Genomic DNA, 22,972 nt, shown 5'->3' on the forward strand with positions numbered 1-22,972 from the left:
CTTTTGCTTACACAAAAAAACTAGTTAGCCAGCTAATAATTCTTTCTCCTCCCTCCTGAGAAGTTGAAATAACGTATTTCTTGCCTGACAGCGGAGATGCAACCAGTTTAAGAGAATGGATTTTGAATGTTGAGAACCCCCCTTTCAAACACAGCGAACTACTGAAATGGCGTCCAAACGATTAAAACAACCAAACATCATTATAAGTTAGAGAAATGAGCCGTTAAGTATTATATCTCTAACAAATAATATGGAACTTCCTTTCATCCGATTATATGTTTGTATGTCTTGAAAATAAACTAATTTTTCTTAAAAATATTAGAAATTGTCCCTAGAAAATCACCAGACCATTTTATTAATATTTACTGTCACTAACATCGCACTGGACAATTTTATTTTTTATTTTTTTCTAAAATACTTTTTGAAAAAGTAGATACGCACACTTGGTAGGTAGCGCGCTATTTGCATCAGTAGATTATCCTAAATGCTTTCAAGAGAACCTCCATTTTACTAATAAAAATAAGATGTGATTAAAACGTATACACACTAATGATTGAGAGTTTAAAATACTTTTACACCGTTTCAAAATAAATAAATCTTAGTTTCAAATTCTTACTCGTCAATGCTTTTATAAATGAATATCGGGAGAGAGTCGAGACTGACTTTATTTATTATTTCCGTAACGGCAGTGCTAGAGCTGCCAAGTTTTGATTGCTGAAATTAGCTGAAAAAAAACGAGCACTTTATTTCTACGTTTACCAACCTCTGCAGTAACTTAACCGCAAGTTTTATTATATGAAAAATAAATTAATTTAAAATTCTACATGTAATATGGTATTCTAGCATTTTCTTACATCTTTCTTCCAGTTAGAAATCCGTTGTCACAAGCCCTTTTTTTTTGCTTAAAATCGCCAAAAAAAGAATCGGTGGCAGTAGTTCTTCGGATTGCTCCTGAGGCAACCTATATGTTGTGCATATAATATCAGGATTAGTGCACGTCCTTCGGATGTTTATTAAGTGAACTGTAATTAAAAGTAATTGTAAATGTATCCAATCGTATGTGTTTAAACTGTGCATCTTTTTTCCAGCAAATTTCGTCATTTCTTTCCCCTTTGTAAAATAATTGTATAAAAACTGTCGACCCCCAACCTATTTTATGTTAACCCTTGATGCTTTGTTGACTGGAGCTTTAGCATGCTCAGCAAAAATGGCCTGCCAAGGTCACCTGACTTGTCTGGATGAGCGAGTTCTCTGGGTTAATGCATCGCGAGGAAATAAATAAACGAGAATCCGTTCGCAGAGGAAAGAAGACGGGGTTTAACAGCGACAGAACGGGAATGCATATTACACAAATGCATCGTGAGGTAAAAAGAGGCAGCGTACACCTTAAAATAAAATGTACCGAACTTTCAGACAAGTTTCTTCGGGTTGCATGTAAAATGCGAGGTTGCACATATTTAGTTTTAATTGCATAATTATGCAGTAGACTGAAATAATATTTTATTATTAAGTCACTCAGTAATAATAATAACAATAACAGAACAACTTCATCACTATTTCCTGGCATGCACTTGAAAAGAAGTGTTAGTGCTATCGAAAATTTTCTTCCAGATTAATTACAATTTATTTATTTATTTGTTAACCCTGGTATTACCAGATCCTATTTTGATGTATCCTGGGCGCTGATGATTGCATCAATCCTTGGTCTTATTTCTGTGAGTCTTTTTCCTGCCATCCTAATATAACCACATGTTTTGCCACCCCCCCCGCCATTCAATTAAGTGATTATACCACCTTTGATTGGCTTGTACCAAATTTATTATAGATTTTCATTTTAGTTAGGAAATCCTGCAGCGTTGTACTGGATTTATTGAAGAGTATGACATCATCTGCATAAAGTAAGGAGGTGATATTAACATCTCCAATTTTGATATTAGGTTTAGTACCACTTTCTTTCATAATGTCACCCATACAGATGATGAATAACAGTTTAGTATCATACCTGATAAATTAACATCACGCCATTTGCATGCACATCCTTCGACTTTTATTGAGGATGTATTGTTTTCATTTGAATTTACGGCTAAAGCAACTAAGGTAAGCTATGATGGCAGTGTATTGTCTGTTTAATTGCATGTGTTCTTCTGGCAGATATATCTGTTTGCGGGATGAAAAACCTGTGTTTCCAGTAGGGGACACTCTGCTACCTCCGTATGAGACCTGCTAGCTCACTTTTAGATGAAAAGTCCTTACAGAGGTCTTTCGGGTTCTAGATGAATTCGAACCTAGGTTTTTCCGTCTAATGGGCATCATCAGTGCCGGCTCGTGGCTTGAAATCGTGGGGGGTGCTGCAACTTTCGAAATATGCATACACACTGTAAGTACAGTGTACGTGTTTTGGATAAAATATCAATATTATGGTATAAAATTAAAAAAAAAAAATTAAACATGAAAAAGTATTGTTTATTATCGATAAAATTATATAGTTAAGTATAATTCAAAATTACTTAAAAATAAAATCCATTCCTTTAATTGTAATTAAAGGAATGGATTTACAATTAAATCCTTTAATCTCCAAATATTTAAAGAAACGAAGTAAACACGATAAGCACTACGAACACTGTACTACTGGCGCAAACTACATATAAACAACAGTGGAACTGCACGACGGAGTGCCGCATTACGCTAATAGCTCGCATCTCACTATGACCCATATGTTTGCGCGGGTAGCAAATACTAGCAATATGACACTGTGCTAAACACAGCGCTGCTAGGGCCCTTCGTCCTCCTAAGTGCTACAAGATGGATTTTTATTATTTTTTTATACAAAATAAGAGAATTGTATAGGATTGTTGATGATGAAATTAAATATTACAAGCAAATATAAATAAATTAATAAATATATTTATATAGAGAGAAAAATTGGGGGGGGGGGGGGTGCTGCAGTGCCTATGCACGAGCCGCCAATGGTGTCGAGTGATCTAATTACTGACTTAAATGTACAATTTTAAACAGGTTTTCTGTCCATTTGGCCAATCATAAAGTAAAATTCTGATAGTGATAACTCCTGTTTGTCCTGAACCCAGCTTATATTTTTTAAAGTTTCTCTTATACAATTTTTCTTCGCCTGTTCTTCATATGTTCAGTCCGGTCATCTATCCATAATTTCACCAGACACCAGCAGATATGTATGACCACTCCGCACCACATGATGTGTTACACGAATCCTTTTGAGAAGACCTTCTTCCATTCTTTCTGTGTCCAAAGTATTTCAGCTTTCCTTTGTCAGTTTCTTCTGTCTTAAGGAGCCGTAGAGTTCTATCGATCATTTTTTGGACCCATTCATTTGTCCACCTTTCACTGTATGAGACCCTCAAGTCTCCTGTAACACTAAATCTCAAAAGCAGCTATCCTTTTTAGAGACCTCTTTAGGTTGGTTCCAAATTTCTTACATAAGTAGCTACTGAAAAAGCAGTTGTATTCAGAAGACTTCTGAAAACAGTAGTTCTTTACATTAATAATACACCCTCTGTCCATAAAGAAACCGAACTTTTCGAAAATAGAAGAAACTAGTGGTGCCACCTGTTGTAAACAGTTGACACGACAATCTTCATTAGTGTCGTGTCAACTGTTTATGACATTTTTTACATTAGAAGCCGAGTTATAGTGCCAAGCGTGACAGTGTGTTTTGACGAACGGTCGGAAAATGAGTTTCAAACAGAGAGCTGCAATTGACTTTTGTGTTAAACTTGGTAAAAGTTTTACCGAAATGCTTCAAAAAGCATACGGTGATGAATGCGTATCCCGTGTTCAAGTTTACGAGTGGTTTAAGCGATTTCAAGGTGGTCGTGAGACGCTTGAGGACGACGAAAAGCCGGGCCGTCCAAACACTGGACTGATCGAAGTTTTTTTTGGATGTTTTTAACATCCAAAAAGTGCGTAATTCCATCAAAGAAAACCCGAAATCGTCCTCGAGTTTGATTAAAGGTGAATTGGGGATTCCAAAATCAACTGTGCACAACATTTTGACCGAGAGTTTGGGCCTTCGTAAATTGAATTCCAGATTTGTTCCCCACAAGTTGACCGACAACCAAAAAATGTATCAAATTGAAAACTGCAAGGACCTCATTAAAACTTCTCGTGAGGACTCAAACTTCCTTGAAACGATCGTTACTGGTGACGAAACTTGGTGTTTTGAGTGTGAGCCGGAAAAAAAGCGCCAGAGTGCTGAGTGGAAGACCAACAGAAAAGGGGGGGGGGGGCATCCGAAAAAAGTCGCTTGGAGAAGTCAAAAGTAAAGACATTGCTGATTTGTTTCTACGATTCCAAGGGCCAAACGTTCAATGGTGAACGTTTGGCCAAACGTTCAATGGTGAGTTTTATCTCGAAGTTTTGAAGCGATTGATAGCGAGAATTCGTCGCTTACGGCATGAATATCGTGACGACCGACAGTTCATCAAAACATACTCACTGTTGGCACTATAACTCGGCTTCTAATGAAACAAATGTCATAAACAGTTGACATAACACTAATGAAGGTTGCCGCTTTCGACAACAAAAAGATACAACAGGTGGCGCCACTAGTTTCTTCTATTTTCGAAAAGTTCGGTTTCTTTTTGGATAGAGGGTGTAGATCCCAGATACTAAAGTTTGCTTAACTCAATTGTTTCCCTATTAAAGTGGGTACACTTCTCAGAGCCTTCCCTGTCCCCATTTCCTTCAAGAACCATAACCTTTGTTTTGCAGTGGTTGAGTTGAAGTCCTCTTTTTTTGCTGATCTTATCTATTCTCTCAACGATCGGCCTAGTTCTTTCCTGCACTGTTATCAACGTATCTCAGATTGCTGATACATCTGCCACCTATCCTAATTCCCATCTTAAGCTCATTCAGTGCTAAGTTTCGTATGCTAGCATAAATCCATGCAAGAATACGATTTCTTACATAAATCCAAAATTCATGCACAAGGTATGCAATTTTCATGCACGGAGAAATTAACGTATATGGTCCCGCTAATGACCCGGGGAAATATACGAGTGAGCTTCTTTAGTTTCACCTTAAGAAATGCTAGGCAAAAAGATAGGAACATCACAGTGATATAATAATTTGAGACATGTCATGTGATACAATGGGAGTTGTAAAATGGCAAAACAAATTCCGCTGCATCGCCTCTATATCGTCTCGTATGGTATAGAGGCGATTCTATACTCCTGTCGTCTTAAACTTTTAATGTCGCAATGAACGTAGGTCCAGAAACCTCGCCATTTCGGAGATACAGTGGCAGTCAACAACATGCAAAATGGATGGACTCGACTCGATAAATCAGGGTGATTGTAGAATCACAAGGAAGATGTGCCTTGGGTCGCGTTTAGTCTAATGGTTCGTCTTAAGCAAGTGGTAGTTGCTATTTGCTGCAGTGTTTCTATGTCATACGTCAGTGTTTTGCTATGGCGGGTGAGCTCACCTTTATTATGGACATGCAACCGAAATATACGTGAAGTACATCGACTTTTAGAAGACGATTGTCGTATTATAAAACATTTACGCATCTTTTTTTGCATCTCAAAATGAAGAAAGGACGCAAATAAGGGTATACCAGAATGCGAGAAAAAAATATTCTGCTTAAAGGCACGTAATCAAGGTGAGGACTGCAACTGGAAGAAAGTGTTCTCCCAAACAATTGGATGAAAGATCCTGCATGAAAATCAGCTTTACCTGTACCATTTCCAGCCTGTTCAAGCACTTTTTACAGACACTCATCGTACAGTAGTTGTCGTTGACTGATATTTTTTATTAATTTCTACAATAGTGTTCGTGGGATCAATGGAGTAAAAATATGTGGTTCATGCATGATGGATTTCTACAAGTTTCCTGAAGGATGTGCTGGTGAAGATAAAGCAAGCAGATGGCCTCCTCTTCACCTAATCTAAATCTTTTGAATTTTTGTTTGTAGAGCCATTCGAAATCGTTGTTATGCCCACCCCAGTGGGGAATGTTGGACTGAAGAAACTTGAGTATGCCTACACTGTCATGACACGCTATCTAAGAACTTGCAAGTGAGTGATGTTATCAATAGTGAGACTCCTCAGCGGCTGCGTGGCTGGGGACGGAGGTCAGTTTTAACTTGCTGTGAGATACGTTCATCCTACAGTTTCCTTTTCTATTTACCAGGAGATTTCTGGTTGTTTCTTGACATTTTCCCACTTTATATCTGTATTGCAAGTTGTCAGATTTCCTTCTGCCACTACAAAGGGTTCCTCACCATGTTTATTTGGACCTTTTCGGTTAGTTGTGACGTGTACAAACACGTATTTATTTTTGAGCTAATAAAAGATTGCGTATTTATAAAATATCCAGAACTGATAGTTATAGTTAAAATAGTTCTTTATTTACTTACAAATCAGTATCCTGTAAGATTTGCAACAGGTATTGAGAAGAGTGCAACAGAGTTAACTAATATTTTATAACAATGTTTAAATCATTCCAGACTTCGTCGGAATCCTTTGCATCGTAGAATAAGGAAATCATGACGACTAGACCCAGACCAAGGCATGTTTTAAGTGCGGCGTATTTAACATTTTGGCTTTGAGCCATTTTCAAAATGAATATTGTAAAGGAAACAAATGTATTCTAACAACATTTATCCTTTTTTCATAGTAAGAAAAGGTCCGGAAGCAAATATCGAATAATATCATATTGACTAATTAGTATTAAATTGAGGTAAATACTTCAACAAACGTCTTTCGTGCTCACACAATTCAAATAAATGTGAGCTATTAGAAAGCAAAAAGGGGACACTTCCTTCTTATGTTAAATGAGCCTTTTAGTCGCTGGTGTGGAGACTAATTAATTACCTCTTTTCCATTGGTTAACAGAGCTACAACCGGCATTAGAAGAGGGAAGCTGTACGAGGAAAGAGAGTTGCTGGAATTGAGTAATTTCTTGGCTTCATATAAAAAGGGAGTTTTACAATTTTGATTGAGACAATTATTAAATCTCTCATTTACTTAAATTAGATTGTGAGAATTCACTTCGTAAGAAGCATTTCCTTAAAGTTCTTAACTTACTTTTGTTTGGTAATTAATTTGTTGCTTTATCTGTCATTTATATTTTCTAGATCTGTATCGCAGAGCAATTCGTAACTTTCCGCAGCCTCGTTTAATGTCATAAATATTCGTTAATGGGTTGCTAATATTCCATTAATCTTTCGCTCATGCAGTTGAATGTTATTAATAAGCGTTTGTCCGAATGCCACGTGCTACTCTTCTTTTCTGTTCATCTGCTGACACAAATAGAATCACTGAACACGAAGGAAAACAGTTTGATAGCATTAGCTCTTTACGAAGTAGAACCGCACAAATTGTCGTCCCATGGGCCTTGAACCGCTGCTTTACTATCATATGTGGCTCTCCTAAAAGTGTAACTGTTAGTACGAATCCCAACTTCAGTATTTTTAGATTAGTATGATGTATTTTATTTTCTTTAGCTTTTCTTCATGAGTTCACGAAAAGTTCTAAATCGAGGGTACATTAGTACCATGGATCCAGTAAAGACCAGATAATCCTGTTCTGGTAAATGCATATGGTATTTTCTCAAGGTCTGCAATAAAGAAAATACGGGAAGTGTATTTTGATTTTGTACAGTGAATGAGATTCATGATCTTATGCGAAAGGACTGATGTCTGGTAGTAAACTACTTATCTGCGCAAGCAGCTGTTCTCATAAAAGAACGTGCTATACTGTATTTCTATTTTCTTCTTCTTAATATTGACACGTTATTCAACTCATACTTAAGTCTTCGGTTCCAAAGCTGGCTTTTTATCCTTCCAGTCCGAATTTGTTCTCACTGTACTAATGAGACCGAGTCTCCGAAAACTTTAAGTGACGAGTTACTTGGAGTAACTGAGGTTTCAATGTTTTGAAAAATGAAAATTCGAAAGGTAGTTTAGATGGTTGTTTGCTACTCCGGAGCCGGATTGTTAAGATATTAAGTGTCATTGGTAGGTGTAGAGTTACATTACCCCGCTCAAGAAGCGAAGCATGCCTCTTATAAGGCACTTGAGGCTTCAATAGACATTGAAATGGTTAGAGAGTGATGGCGATGACGCACTCCGAGTTCTTTTATGACACACCGGACCTCAGCATCAAGAGAGTATTGCACATGAAGTCTAATACTGTGATTTCAATCATCGAGAACTTTGGCTGTGTGTGTGTGTGTGCGCGCGCTTTCATGGGATTTGCGAATGATTGCTTCTGCGTCCGGAAATAAAGTTTCTGCCGAGACTTTAATAGTTTGCTAAATTGAATATTTGAAGCGCATACTTCTGAACTGTGGAAATATTTTTACTTTCACGCTGGTTAATTTCATAGTGTAATTTCATTTCTCTCTCTCTCTCTCTCTCTCTCTCTCTCTCTCTCTCCCTCCCTCTCCTATCCTTTTACCAATAATTTAATTTCTTTATTCTCACATTTCTTCTAATTCCGTTATTACATATTATTAATATATTTCTTTTTTTACGGAAATATGCCAGTGTTTCCCATTGTTTACCGACAAAGTTGTTTCACTCCGTTTTCAACTCGGGATTGCTCATTGTTCTATAATATAGTTCCAACTCTCTCCCCTTTATTAATAACATATATACAAACTTACGGCCTGGTTGGCCGAGTAGTTGGTGTACAAGTTCTCCCACCAACAGGTCGGGGACTCGAATTCTGACGCGGGCATGAATGCTTGCGATTGTCTTTAGGTGAAAGATGAATTTCATCTTCCGGTGCGAGACCACCGCCCAGCTCATTGGAGGCTTGAAGTGTTTTGAAAAAGTTTCATGTTTGGTCTCAAAAGCAGGGTTTCTGGAGCATGTAAAAATTACAAAAAATATATAAAATTAATAAAAAAAAATGGAGAAAAAAATCCTTAGCTCGCTCCCGGTACAAGTATACTATAGGTTTACTAGTAACCTTTCTTTTGGGGAAACCACATAAAAAGAGCAAAAATTGTTTACAAACGATGTTACCATCGAGACACTTTCTGTGTCAAGTATCTCCTTTCACTAACTCCTGAAAAATAAAAATAAATAAACATCATTAGAAGAAATAATGTGTTACGCGTTGATGGAGAATCAAACTGTATTATTGACATTGTAAATGGACAAGTAATGTGTTTTATCAGTATGATTAGTTGCATTATAAATGATCCCTTTTGTAAATATACTGTTATTTACGTTGTTGAAAGATAATGCAGTACTAATGATGGTGGTGGGATGGTTAACCGTAAACCAGTTTACATTCAATAAATTCATTACATGAAGGAGAAACACTAGAGCACATTTTCTTGTGAACCGGGGGGAAGGGGAAGGCCTACCTTCTGGATGAAACAGACCAACGACGTAAACATCATTAACTATACTTTGATGTTATGAATAACATCAAAGTATATATAAAACCGTAAACCGGTTTACATTCGTTAACTGTAAACCGGTTTACATTCAATAAATTCATACATGAAGGAGAAACACTAGAGCACATTTTTTTGTGAACCGGGGGGAAGGGGAAGGCCTACCTTCTGGATGAAACAGACCAACGACGTAAACATCATTAACTATACTTTGATGTTATGAATAACATCAAAGTATATATAAAACCGTAAACCGGTTTACATTCGTTAACCGTAAACCGGTTTACATTCAATAAATTCATACATGAAGGAGAAACACTAGAGCACATTTTCTTGTGAACCGGGGGGAAGGGGAAGGCCTACCTTCTGGATGAAACAGACCAACGACGTAAACATCATTAACTATACTTTGATGTTATGAATAACATCAAAGTATATATAAAACCGTAAACCGGTTTACATTCGTTAACCGTAAACCGGTTTACATTCAATAAATTCATACATGAAGGAGAAACACTAGAGCACATTTTCTTGTGAACCGGAGGGAAGGGGGGGGCCTACCTTCTGGATGAAGGTAGGCCTCCCAACAGACCAACGACGTAAACACTGGTTATTCATAATATCAAAGTATATATAAAACCTAGTAAATAATCGCGATAAAAATATATATAAATAGAAAATAACATTGAATAATAATATCATAAATTTAGAGGAATACAAGGTTGCGTTTAAGGAAATTATGGATCGTGGCATTCCTAAAATTGGAATGACTTTTTTTTTCCTTAGTGAAATTGTCATCAGCCCAATTGTGAATGTGAATGCAACATGTCGATCAGTCGTTAAAACTAAACGGACACGGATGATTAAATATTTTTTCCGTTATTGTTCCACTCCCTTAACGTTTAAGGAAACTTACAGAAATTTGGATTATTACAGAATATCCCAGAAATTGAGTTCTAAGCTTTAGTTGCAGCTGTCGACTTTATTTCAAATGGATAATTTATCACGTAGAGGCGACGTTGAACTTCATTTAAATATGAAACTATGTACCTCAGTTTGAATATATTTTTGTATCATTTTCTTTAATATAGATATTAATTACTGTTCATTTAGAATGTGATTGAAATCATTACTAGTAAAATCCCCAAATATCCCTCATCACAATTAGTTCGCATACCAGCTCTGTTGTGCGCATACGCAGTATACTGCAAATCAAATAGCTCTAACACAATGCCTCCACACTCTAGCAAAAACGGCCACGAGAAAAGGAAATTATAGGAATCAATACATCATATAACTATTCCATAATACTAGTTTTGTACTAGTATTATGGAACAGTTATACGATGTGTTATCATAACAATTGAACGTAAAGCCATTTTAGGCTTTATGTATCAGCCGACTTTGACGTACTCGCTCGCCAAGCAACAGGTTGTGGGCATGGATTCGGATTGTCTTTGTGTGAGATCATCACCTCGCGTACTGGATGTGCGAAGCGGATTGATCAAGTTCCGTTATTTGGTCTCTAAAGCAGCGTTTCGGGTTTATGTATTTAAAAAAAAAAAAAAAAAAACTCGTAGCCCATCTACGGTGTTTATGTTCTGCAGGTTTTCAAATTTTTCTAATCGAATCAGTCAAATCTCATGATATGGTAAGATTCCTCACTATATCATGAAATTCAAGTTTCATTCCAGAGAATGGTCCCAATAAATGGTTTTGAAATTAATGTTTACATGGTAGCAGATAAACAAAGCGATGTCTGGCTCCCTCTGAAAGCAAAGAAGCGAAACATAAATTCATTCAAAACTGAAGTGATCAGGTTTTACACCAGATTTTCTTAACGTAGTCGATTAGGTAATAGATTACCCTTTTTATAGAACAGCAGTTAGTTTGTAACCGTTTCTGACCTAGATCAATCGTATAGTCACTACTGTCATTATACGATAACCAATTAAAATATGGTTCACGAGTTTATTATTGTGATTAAGGCAGTTGTTTATGCTTCATAGCCATATAATTGGTTGTTTATACAAACCGTTTTCTTTTTCTTTAGCAAGGAGACGTGCAGAATCACACGTTCAAGACAAAGACTTTCCGTAGAAGCAAGTCATGTGATCTGTGTAAACAACCGGTGCAATATCAAGGTAGTTCTTGTCGAGGTAAGGAACATTATCTGAACTAGTAGAAATAAGTACCTAAACTTTCTTCATCTGTTATTTTTAGAGTATTAATAGCATAAGTGCCTGTCTCCTAATCACCTCGTGTTATCATTTTATTAATCTTCTCAGCTATTCTACATTTTCTTACAAATTATCAAGTTAATTCCTTGACGTCATGCGGCCATGCTGAGATTCTGTCTGCTGCAAGTAACTGCGCATAATTCATCTACGCATCATTAATCACGAACACTTCTGACAGTGTAAAATCGCTTGTACTTCTACTCAAGATACGTGACTTGTTTTGATAATTTGAAGAGGATCAGTAGTTATAAATACTGTAATAATAAATAAAACCGAATTGTACCATTTTTCGATAAGAAGGTTAAGTAAACCTTTTTATATGCCATCGCTTTTTAGCAAATTAATTTTGAATTGTTTTTGTGTAGAATTAATTTTCCCATACCCCTCTCGTTTTTTGCTATTAACTGCATAACTATTAACCTAATCCCGAATTATTCATGTGTTCTATTCGAACCACATAACTACGTGGATTAAAACATTAATCCAATAATATCTTTTAAAAAACATGAACACATTGGAAACATGAATTTTACTTCGCAGGAAGGTACTCAAAGGCCGCAACACTCGCTTTATGATAGTCTCCAATAACTTACATGCAACGAGCGTATTCGCAGAGCTCGATCAATAAATTATGAAGTCCTTCAGTTATGACTGACAATTTCTTGTGATTAATGAACAAAAACCGTATATTATACAAAAATGAAAAACGGTAACTTATATGCGCGCACACACAAAACACACAGTAATGTACTCCTGTTACTAGAAAGGTGTGCAAATATGGTAGTCCTTTTCATGTAAAAAATAAGAAAAGAGGAAAAAATAATTCATCTATGAATATTCCGTAGCATTTGTGTTACTAGGCAATATTGCACATCACTCTTTCTCGATACTCCATTCGCAATATAAAAAAGTGACAGAGGGTGGGATTCATAGTTCATGCTGTTTTCATTAAAAATATTTCCTGCTCTTGTGAACAGCTGTGGCTCTCCACCTGATAACGATGGTAACAATGCACGTTCTGATAACAAGGCCAAACCACGAAATACGTGATGAAGAGGGAAACACCAGGCGATGCACCTGATGGCAAATGGAAACTCACGTGTGGTTATTTTTGCAGAAAAAGGTCAAAATATCAGGTGGATACAATTAATCAATGGAAGGGAGGGAGGTTATTGTGGTGGGTATAGTCCTTGCTAATTATCCAGTTTAGATCAATTAGTTGTTTTTTTGCATCTAATAACACACACACACACACACAGAGTAAGCAAACGCTTTCCATGCGTGACGAATCTAGTGATGTTAGCTTTAATATCTCAGAGAGTGTTATATTGATTGTGTTTTATCTTTTTTCTTTCTTACAAAGGAAACGATAATTATTTAGAAATGATTGTTTTTATGAGACAGTAAAATAGTTATAATTGTTTTCATTCACAATAAAAAGGCAAACCAACATTTAATGCCATGCTTTCCCTTCTATTAAAATATATGAAAGGTATTTTGCATGAAAACAACACCCAAGTTCCGGGTAGTTTGGGTTGTAAATTGTCGTGCTTGTCAAATTCCTTTTATATACACGAAGATACTCGTTTCGAAACAAGGAAGCTTCGTTTTAAGTTTCCGAATGACCTTCTCTTTTCATTTAAAAAGAGACGACTGTTTTGTTTCTGATTTTATTACTATCATTACAGAACACTTATTATAGATGAATATCATTATTGGTTAGATTGCATAAATGCGTCTTATTATTTTTGCAAGCCGTTAAATTTCAAGTCTGATTGTTGTGGAGATAGTTAATTTTTTCTTTAACTTTTTCTTCTTTTTTTTTTTAAATACTAATACTTCTTTTTTTTCTAATAAAGTTCGATATATAATGAAGCCAAAAGTGCAAGTACAAGGTTTGCACAGAAAAATGCCAGTGATGTTGCTTTTTCAAACTGTAGCGTAACCTAGTATAGTTGTTCACAGACTCAGCTTTGTGCACATCTCAACCTAAGTATTGGATCATGATGACAGTTCAACAAAAATTAAGCTGTGTTTCATGGTATGCAGTATTTGAATCGCACATTCTTGGGAAGTGAGAATGCAAGTAACTATCAGCCTCATTCCACTTTATGATAAATATAAAGAGTGAGGTATATGATTATATGCGCGTAAATTGATATTAGAAGAAGGTGAAAAACGTGAAGTCTGCAAGACAACCAAAATCCTTAATGAAATCGATGACGAGATTTTTACGAAGTCCGATGAAGTCGATTTCATGAAATCTTTGTGATTTCATCAAATCATATTTAAATCGCATTATAAGTTGTCATTCATAATCTATCTTTCTTACTGTTATATTTTATGATTTTTTTCCTAAATATTTTCATATCAAGCATTGATTATTTCGGAGAAATCATGTAGTATGACATTGCCTCTTTAATTACGTTTTGTTGTATTCATAGTTTACATTCCTTCAGTATAACCACATGCTATTCAAATAACCTTTTTCTATATGCATGATAACTGAAAAATCCTCTTGATTTTTTGTTTCTCACTATTTAATGTGTAAGATGACTTATTTCGTTAGAAATTTCCAGCCAAAGAAGCCATTTCATTTTAGTGAAGAGTCGTGGTGACTGATATCAAGTAAGTAGGAGTGCGGATTATCCAGTGTTTGAGTTGCTTCGTACCCTGTGGCATGCTTTGTGATTTCCGCTGATCCTCGCCAATTCCGGACATTATTGTATATTTGTACACCTATCAACTTATTTCAGTAGGCAAAGAATGCATATAAAGCATACATCTTTCAGCAGTTACTAACAGAGGTCGCACATTTTTTGTATTCATGTAAGTAGATGTTAGTAGAAAACAAATGGTTATTTGCAATTTGACTAAAAGTGTGGTGGTGGCTCGTTGTGAAGTGTAGTTGTGCTACATGTTTGTAAGTAATCGTATGTTTCTCAGTTCATTCATGTAAGCTTGAGATTATTTAAATTGCATTCTGTTGCTTTTTCATTAATAGTGAATGTCATTTTGATAGTAAATAAGAAATCAGAGAAACAAATAACAGGGTTGGCAACGATTAAAAAATAATTATAACTGCGTCACTCTAAATGTTAGTAATATTATATTATAGTCAGGGTGTTTAGTAAAATTAATCAAACAGTATTATGATAGAAAATATATTAACAATGATTTCACGTAGAATAGATATGAGTCTCACTTGTGGAGATAAGTTATGATAAAGTTCACAGTAGAGCGAACAATAAAGCTTTTTTTTTTTTTTTTTTGCTTTATATATCAAAACGAATACTTCTAGAACCAGAGTTTATGTTATGATTATTTTAAGGAACAGTTATTAGAATTTTCAGAGAAAAACATGAAAGAAAAAGAGAAATTACGTTGCTTTGGAATGATTGGCGAAATTTCGAGCTCTGGAATGATTGGCGAAATTTCGAGCTCTGGAAATGAACAAAATTATGTTGTAAAAATACTCCTCTAAAAGTGTTTTTGGTGATGTTTGGGGTAGAAAGAGAAATGTCACTCGATAGATAAGTGTTGGAGACATTGTCATCACAAGAGTGTGGTTGTCCATCCTCTGACTCACTGCTTTTACCGTTTGAAAACTGAATGACTCAAATGCTAGAGGATTTAAAACTGCAGTATTAGTCACAGGAAACGTGCGGATAGAAGCAAGGGAACACATAAAAGGGCGGTAACGCCTCCACACCATTCATTCCTAAAGACTAGTTCGGAATTCCAAACAAACGACGACTGTGTAGTGATTTACTGGGGTGACTTCATTGGCTTAAGCTGTTTTGCACAATCCTTGAGCTGCTCGACATGTCTTTGAGCAAGCTGTAGTCCTATCTAGCGGAGTAGTCTTTCTCTGCTCATTATTATAATCAGGGCTCATCGCATAATCATGCGTGATCACTTTAGTTGGACTGACAAACGACAGTAGGAGAGGAGATCCTGTAGGAAAAAGTCGCTGATACTCCTCTTCGAAACTAATGAATGTATTTGCAGAATGTTCGGATCCTAATGCATCGTCCTTGTAATGAAGTTTAGAAGAGGATACATTAGCTATTGGGTCACCATCTCACATGGTTTTAAGCGGACCACTCCTTATGCTATTGTAAACTATGTCCACCACTGGAGACACCTGGAGTGGATTGACTGGAATGATGATTGAAGCATCTAAGGCTATGAAATCAGCGTATAATATTTCATCAAATGAAATATAATACGCTGTACAAAATAAATATAAAAAATATAAAATATAAAACATCATGCAAAACAAGTGATATGCGATTTTGCATGATGAAACGTTTTCAGCAACTTCTGAGTCTTACGGTCTCATGTACGAGACCATAAGACTCATCTGTAATGAGAAATTACAAACATTTCTTGCACTCTACAAAGATGAGAACCCGGATCTTTCTAATTAATGCGCAGATTTCGCGATATACTTGCGACTCCGCTACGAAAATATTTTGAGACATCCGGAGGCTTCGCTGTAAACATGAAAGACAATAAAACAAAAGCAATGAGTTCCAACAGAAAATATCACTCAACCGAAGTTCTTTGGATGTTCTGATTATTTATAAATGCACGTCATCTTCTGTTGTTAAACTCTCTCTCTGATGTTTCAGGATATTGCCAATAGGCTAGCTATTTCTAAACGCGTTATTCTCAACTTATCTCTCTCCAGAACAATTACGACTTTATTCAAGTACGTTCACAATATTTTCTAAAAAATCTAATAACCTTTTAAGATCCCCTAAAATTTTTGGGAAATAATTATTTATTAAAGCCTTGTTTATCGCATTATGGCTTTAATAAATAATAATTATTTCCCAAAATTTTTAGGGGATCTTAAAGGGTTATTAGATTTTTCAGAAAATATTGTGCACGTACTTGAATAAAGTCGTAATTGTTCTGGAGAGAGATAAGTTGAGAATAATGCGTTTAGAAATAGCTAGCCTATTGGCAATATCCTGAAACATCAGAGAGAGAGAGAGAGAGATTAACAACAGAAGATGACGTCCATTTATAAATATTCAGAACATCCAAAGAACTTAGGTTGAGTGATATTTTCTGTTGGAACTCATTGCTTTTGTTTTATTGTCTTTCATGTTTAATATTCAGTTACTAATTATTTTATTAATAAAGAAAGAAGCGCACATAAGCATTAGCAAGTACACGTCTTCAGTGTTTATGAAAAATCCTTTCCTAATTTTTAACCTTAAAAGGTATATCGTTAAAAGGTATATCATTTTATCGTTACCCTTAAAAGGTATATCGTTTTAAAATTAGTGTAGGAAACTAAGAATAAGAAAGTAACACCTTCGTTGTTAATGACTTTCCCGCTCAAGAAAATTTTTATCATCTCTCAGCTTTGACTTGTTCGCCATTTTCAAAACGAGTACACCTGAGATTCATCATCAATTTAGGAAACATCCAGTCCAGTCCAATCCAATGGAGCCCAAACCTGACTGCAGGCAGGATATTTCCGAACTTCAAATCGATCTCTTAGATGGATGCGGAAGTGAATAAAGTAGAGGAACATCCTGTCTGACCTGGGCTCCATCGGACCACTGAATGTTTCCTAAATTGACGATGACTGACATTTACCAATTTCGAAAATGGCGAAAAGTGGTGGGAAAAATGGTTCTAAACACAAACCTGATTTATTTATTTATTATTTCTATGTCGGCTTTAAAAACGTGTTACGCTGTGGGAAAGAGAAACAGATTATGTCGAGAAATATGTATGGAAAAAAAAGTAGAAACTTCAAATTATCTTGTTTTCTACTTGCACATCTCTTTATCGGGTGGGGAACGCACAATGGAGACATTTACTTTTCCTAAGGTCACTCATATATTCCAGCAGAATAATTTCTTGTATCGCCAAGGAAGGGTCGCACACAAATGGTTTGAAAAAACACTGTTACATTTCCTTGTCCAGCAAAACTTTCTCGCCTTAAACCAGAGGAAATAATGCTAGGAAGAACTGAATCGCGGGATGAGGGCGCTGTCATAATATTTGAACTGCGGAGCTGATCATTGATTTGAAGGTGGAATGGGGACGAATACTAGTTATCTGCTTTTTGGGTCTTGGCGGAGTTTCCCTCCCCCCCCCCAAAAAAAAGAAGAAAAAACTAAACTTTTATCAAGACCAAAAGAGGAACAATGTCTTAGGAATTTCCGTGATAAATTTAATTTCGGTTTAAGATTTGCTGAAGTGTTGATTCAGCAAATCAACACTTCAGTCCTAACAAACACCAAACTTTTTTTGTTACTTTCTGTGTCCACTGTTGAAAGTACGATGAAAATAACTGAAGCTATGGAAGTGTGTTATGTCTGTCAACTGTGTATGTTTTTTGTCCTGTGCGAGGGAGAAACCAGAGCTTCCGAGAGATTGAAATAAATAGACTGAAAAATTCGTCTTCAGTTGAAATGTTCTTCATCATGATGGACAGGATGTGTTTTTCTTTCATTAAAGGAGTCTGTTAATGTGTGGCAAAGGCTGTTTCAAACTTGTGCCTTAAACCAACAGTGCAGTATTCAAGTATTTCGTACTAGTTGACCGGATGTGTATCTTTTCTGTTCTATAACTAACTGGCCACGGGTTCGAATTCCACCGCTGGCATTTATGTTTGCGAATGTCTTAAGATGGGAAATGAATGGTGCCACATTAGAGAAGTAGGTGGCTTGGAGATCTCCATGTTTGGTCTCTAGAACAGGGTGTTCTAATTACCTAACTTAGCTTACTCGCTGTACTAAATGTGCTACAAGGTTACAACCTTTCTTGAGTACGATTTGCATAAAAAAAAATCATCCACGACTCACTCTCGCGTTTCAAGCTCGAGACAACCTAAGCAGATTCGATGATGTTTTCAGAATGAAGACGCTGTTGGGAATTCATTTCGTCTGGCAAACTTAATGAAAGGTACAAAAAATCTCCGTTTATCATCGTACAAAGTTCAAAGCTGTCACAGTGTAAATAATATTTCTGGAAAATCATTATCACAACGGCTGCATTTCCGAGTTGAAGTTTATCTCTGCTAACTATAAATATCTGCAAAGACACTGCTGTTTACTGTGGAGTAATGCCAAGTGCCCAAGTTAAAAAAACTTCCTTTAAAACATTTCAGTGAAATCTTAAGAGTGTTCCTACTTTATCACCTTCACTGACTCATCTCTGAGCTGACGACAAACAAGAAGCAAAGGAGGAGAGGGGAGTGAAAATTTTTGTATGAAGTGAATTCTTAATACAATGTGCCATTTAATAATGATGAACACATGCTTATTTTAGAATGTTTCTTGTTGCGTTTTTCACCACTACACTACTTGCATACAGGAAGTAAACTGAACATTTGCATCCCATGATGCATTGCACACTCACAATTAACTCTCCAGGCCGGTTTCCTTTTATGAGTACCGATTACGTAGGTTTTTTTAATAATCTTAATAAGGCTGCCTCATTACAGGCAATCTTTCTCTCTCACCACGCAAACAAAGACGACGTACTTGTATTCCATAATTACTGAAGCTTCAACCTTTTCCGTGCCTGTTAGCTGCAAACTATATCTTAATCTATGCCCACTTTGTTTCGTAAAGATTTCCATGAGATTGCTTGGATATCAAACCTTACCTCCTCCCCCCCTTACCCTACCTTCTTGTAGGCGTCATGATCCAGGCTACTCTTTAGAGTTCTCTACAACTGAATTCTTAGGTTTAAAGCGTGGTAAGGAGAAAATATGAGTTGGCTTGTTCAATTAAGTATCTACGTGAAGTGGGGAAAAGGGGCGTTAATTTGGCTATTTTATAAATTGTGTTAAAATGTTTTAAAATTCTAACTCACTTAACGATTAGTTATATCAAAACAAACAAACAAAAAAGAATCTTTATTTTTAGTCACTTGAGAACGACGGCTAGACTCCCTCTTGATGTGTTCTTGTTTCTTGCTTAATTACTTAACTAAATAAAACTAAATATTTTAATTAATTTTTAATTTTTATTTCAAGGTCATTATATCATTTATGTGAATTGCAACCGCAAAGTTGTGTGTGTGATCACATTAGTGCTGTTGTAGGTTAGATGAGCGGTAAATCACGCTATCTTCAGGTCATGGAATTTCTCAAGCTTTCAGTAACCAACACTACCGTAGTCTCACAACTGATAATCAAAATCATTTACGAAATGATTACGAAAACATCATACCCGCTCTATAATCAAAACATAAGGGATTTAGATAATTAGGACGGCGTAACAGCCTACCCATTGAGTTTTCTCACGGGTATGCATACTGAATGGATAATTGAACATAATTCTGATTGCAAACTAGGTGCGTTGTATGCTGTGATTTTCATATGAACTCCCTAGTCGTGTTTGTTAAATCGAAGTTTGGACGATTACTAGGAATGTCTTTATTACAATGAGTTATTTCAGTAATTCGATTGAGAAGAAAATGGAAAATAAAAACAGATTGGCGATCCTTGAAAAGATGAATTCAAAGATCAGCTGAACCATCTTAATTTGAGAATCTTTATTGAAAATTCTCGCTTCCTAGGAGGAATTTTGAAAAATCTGATACCAGAAAGCTAAGCTTATTCATCATCGATCCAAAAACACAAACAAAATCATCAAGAATATAATGTTCTTGATGGGTCCATATAATCATGAACGAATTGTACGATAGTAAATAATACCAACAAGGTATACTCGTTTACCAAATTACGCCCTTGAAGTACCGCTGCTAGTGCTTAGTTGTGATTCTTAGTATGCGATTTCTAGAATGATTGAGGAGATATGTTTTATTATTTATCCCTTTTAACATCTTAAAATTCAAGTCAAGTCTCATCTTTCGTCTTGTCTCTAAAATTTCTAACTTTCGTGAAGTCTGTTCTCTCTACTTTCTTAGGTGGAGCTAGGATTACTGTGAATAATGCCTTATCCATGCAGGGGAATATGCGATACTCTTGCAACTAAGCGTTATAAACCCATCGCAGATTTAATAAAAAAAAAAACAAACAAACATAAAATATGAAGACATGAAATTAAAATCTTCAAAATTTTTACAGATTATAGGCCTGATAAATAGAACACTCAATCCAAATATAGTACAAAAGAAACATTTTAAACATTTTTTTTTCCAGGAACGAGAAGACTAACAAGGATGTGATGTGTCTGATTATAGGTGTAAGTCAGCCACAGGTGATAAATCTGAAACTGTCTTGAGATTTTGGTTTGAAGAAAATTAAAAATTCAAAAAATAATACAGTAAAGTTACTTCGTGAATAATTCAGTCGTATTACATCCTATGGTTAAGTATTCATCCATAGCCATTTCTCATCTCTTATCGAAGCGACTCTAGTCAGTATAAATGCTGCCTAATTTTTCCAAATTATTTAATTTTTTCTTTATTTCTTCCTTCCTTCCTCAAACAAATTAATTATTATAAAATGTCTAAACTATTTTAAAAAATTAGAGAGCACGCATCCAGGAGTTCAAGTATATTGAAATTTTCATTAATTTCCCCACAAACATACTGAGCTGAGATATTATATCTGTTGTTTTAACTTTCTTGAGAACTAATGAACTAAGTGTAGCCAAGAAGCTTTTCGTTAAGCAAAATTCTTTCTTCCTAAAAAACATATCACAATTTTTCTTCCTTACAAATCGCTTCATATGTAAGTGATTTATAATTGATTAGGCTGTCAACCATTCCATTTTATAAATTTAGAGTCATCGCTATATTTGTGAATATTTAAAGGACTATAATTTAGAATTGGTTCTTTAACAAAAGTATTATTTAGAACAGGAACACAATCTCATAAATTTTGCATACTAGCTTTGCAACGATATTTTATGATTAGTAAACAAAATCTGGTTTCTATTACAAACTATATTAAAAAAAATAGACAAATAAAAGTTGCTAAATAAAAGGTGCGATATCCTCATCATAATTTCTGTGGTCGGGCAAAGGTTCCTTTATTTGTTTTTAATATTATTTTATATTATCAGTAAACTTTCTTCTAAACACCAAACCTGGAATTTTTTCAGCCACTTCTAGCCGCCAATAAACTTGGAGTTGAAATTCATCTCCCACCCGAACAACTAAATAAAGTGTGTTTATCAGTAAAACAGGTGGTTTTACTGACGAATCTATTAAAATAAAGTAAATATGACTGCAGTAAGATCACCTCTCTTATAGAAATCAATCTGTATGGCGTAAACAAAAATTAATTACTATGCTTGCACGAGAATAATAACGCCATCTATGGTTCACGCGCGTAATACACGTTAATATGAAAAACGTAAGTCCATAGGTTTATTATAACGAACTAAATTAAATGCGATATTGCGCAGTATTTAAATAGTCGGTTTAGAATACCGATATATATTTATATTTTACGAGAAAACTTCTCCTTTTTATATATTTTTGAAGTTACGCAATGAAGTAAGTTATGTAATTCTATTGCTGATCAGACACTGATATGTACATAGAAAAATGGTAGATATATAGAAAAAGCTGCAGTATTCGTAACTTTTTGTTTTTAATTTTTTTGAGGCATTTCACTTAGGAATTACAAGAATTACGCATTTGGCAGCAACGTCAATGAAAATTTAGGTTTAAAACGTCTTTATACACAAACAAATTTTCATCGAGTTGTTGCCATAGAGCAGGGGTGTTCAACCCGTCAATCGCGGAGCGATTTTTGGTCGATCTCTTGTGTATTCCTCCTTACTTACAAATTTTAATTAAAACTGAAAACATAATATTTTATTTATCATTATTTTGTATTATTTTTAATTCGCGTTAAGTGTATTGCTATTGTTTAATTATTTTTCGTTAAAATTGTCAAATCAGTAATTTTATTATAAGTCCGGATAAATGAATTAATTTGGATCAGTGGAAGTCAAACAGCGAGCCTAGTGAATACTATTATAAGCAAAGTATAAAAACTCGATTGTAGCTTAAATATTACATATTCCAAAGCACATTACATCGATTTTTTACTTAGGTTAAGTCCCATGTGAATATTGTAAAAAAAATAAACTTTGTTTGTCTCGGTATAGTTTGTATTAGATGTTTTTGTAAATAACTCTTTTGAAGCTAACTGTATATACTGCTTTAATATGTTAGAGTGTTTTGTTTGATTTGTTTTTAACACTATGCCAATGTTTAAAAAACAATGGCAATGTTTTTGTCGCGGACGCTGTACATGGCGGCATTAGAAAGATTGTTATTGAAACTTATATGAGAAAGGCTTGCAGGCTTTAAGTGTAAACATCTCCGAAGTCAGTCAGAAAGAGTTCAAACAACTTTCCGATGGCCGGCAACTTACAATCA

General features: G+C 35.3%; 1 protein-coding gene across 1 annotated transcript in view; it reads left to right on the top strand.

The window, feature by feature from the left end:
- LOC150099091 (tensin-1-like) overlaps positions 1-22,972 on the top strand; it is a 780,515-nt gene that overhangs the window by 15,062 nt on the left and 742,481 nt on the right. Inside the window, exon 2 of the mRNA XM_090405808.1 lies at positions 11,443-11,548. Coding sequence (XP_090261934.1) covers positions 11,443-11,548 — 106 coding nt within the window. The remainder of the gene's footprint in view (positions 1-11,442; positions 11,549-22,972) is intronic.

This window comes from Typopeltis vanoorti, chromosome 15, assembly GCF_054136105.1.
Source record: "Typopeltis vanoorti isolate ZY-2024b chromosome 15, IOZ_Tvanoo_1.0, whole genome shotgun sequence".
Lineage (NCBI taxonomy): Eukaryota > Metazoa > Arthropoda > Arachnida > Uropygi > Thelyphonidae > Typopeltis > Typopeltis vanoorti.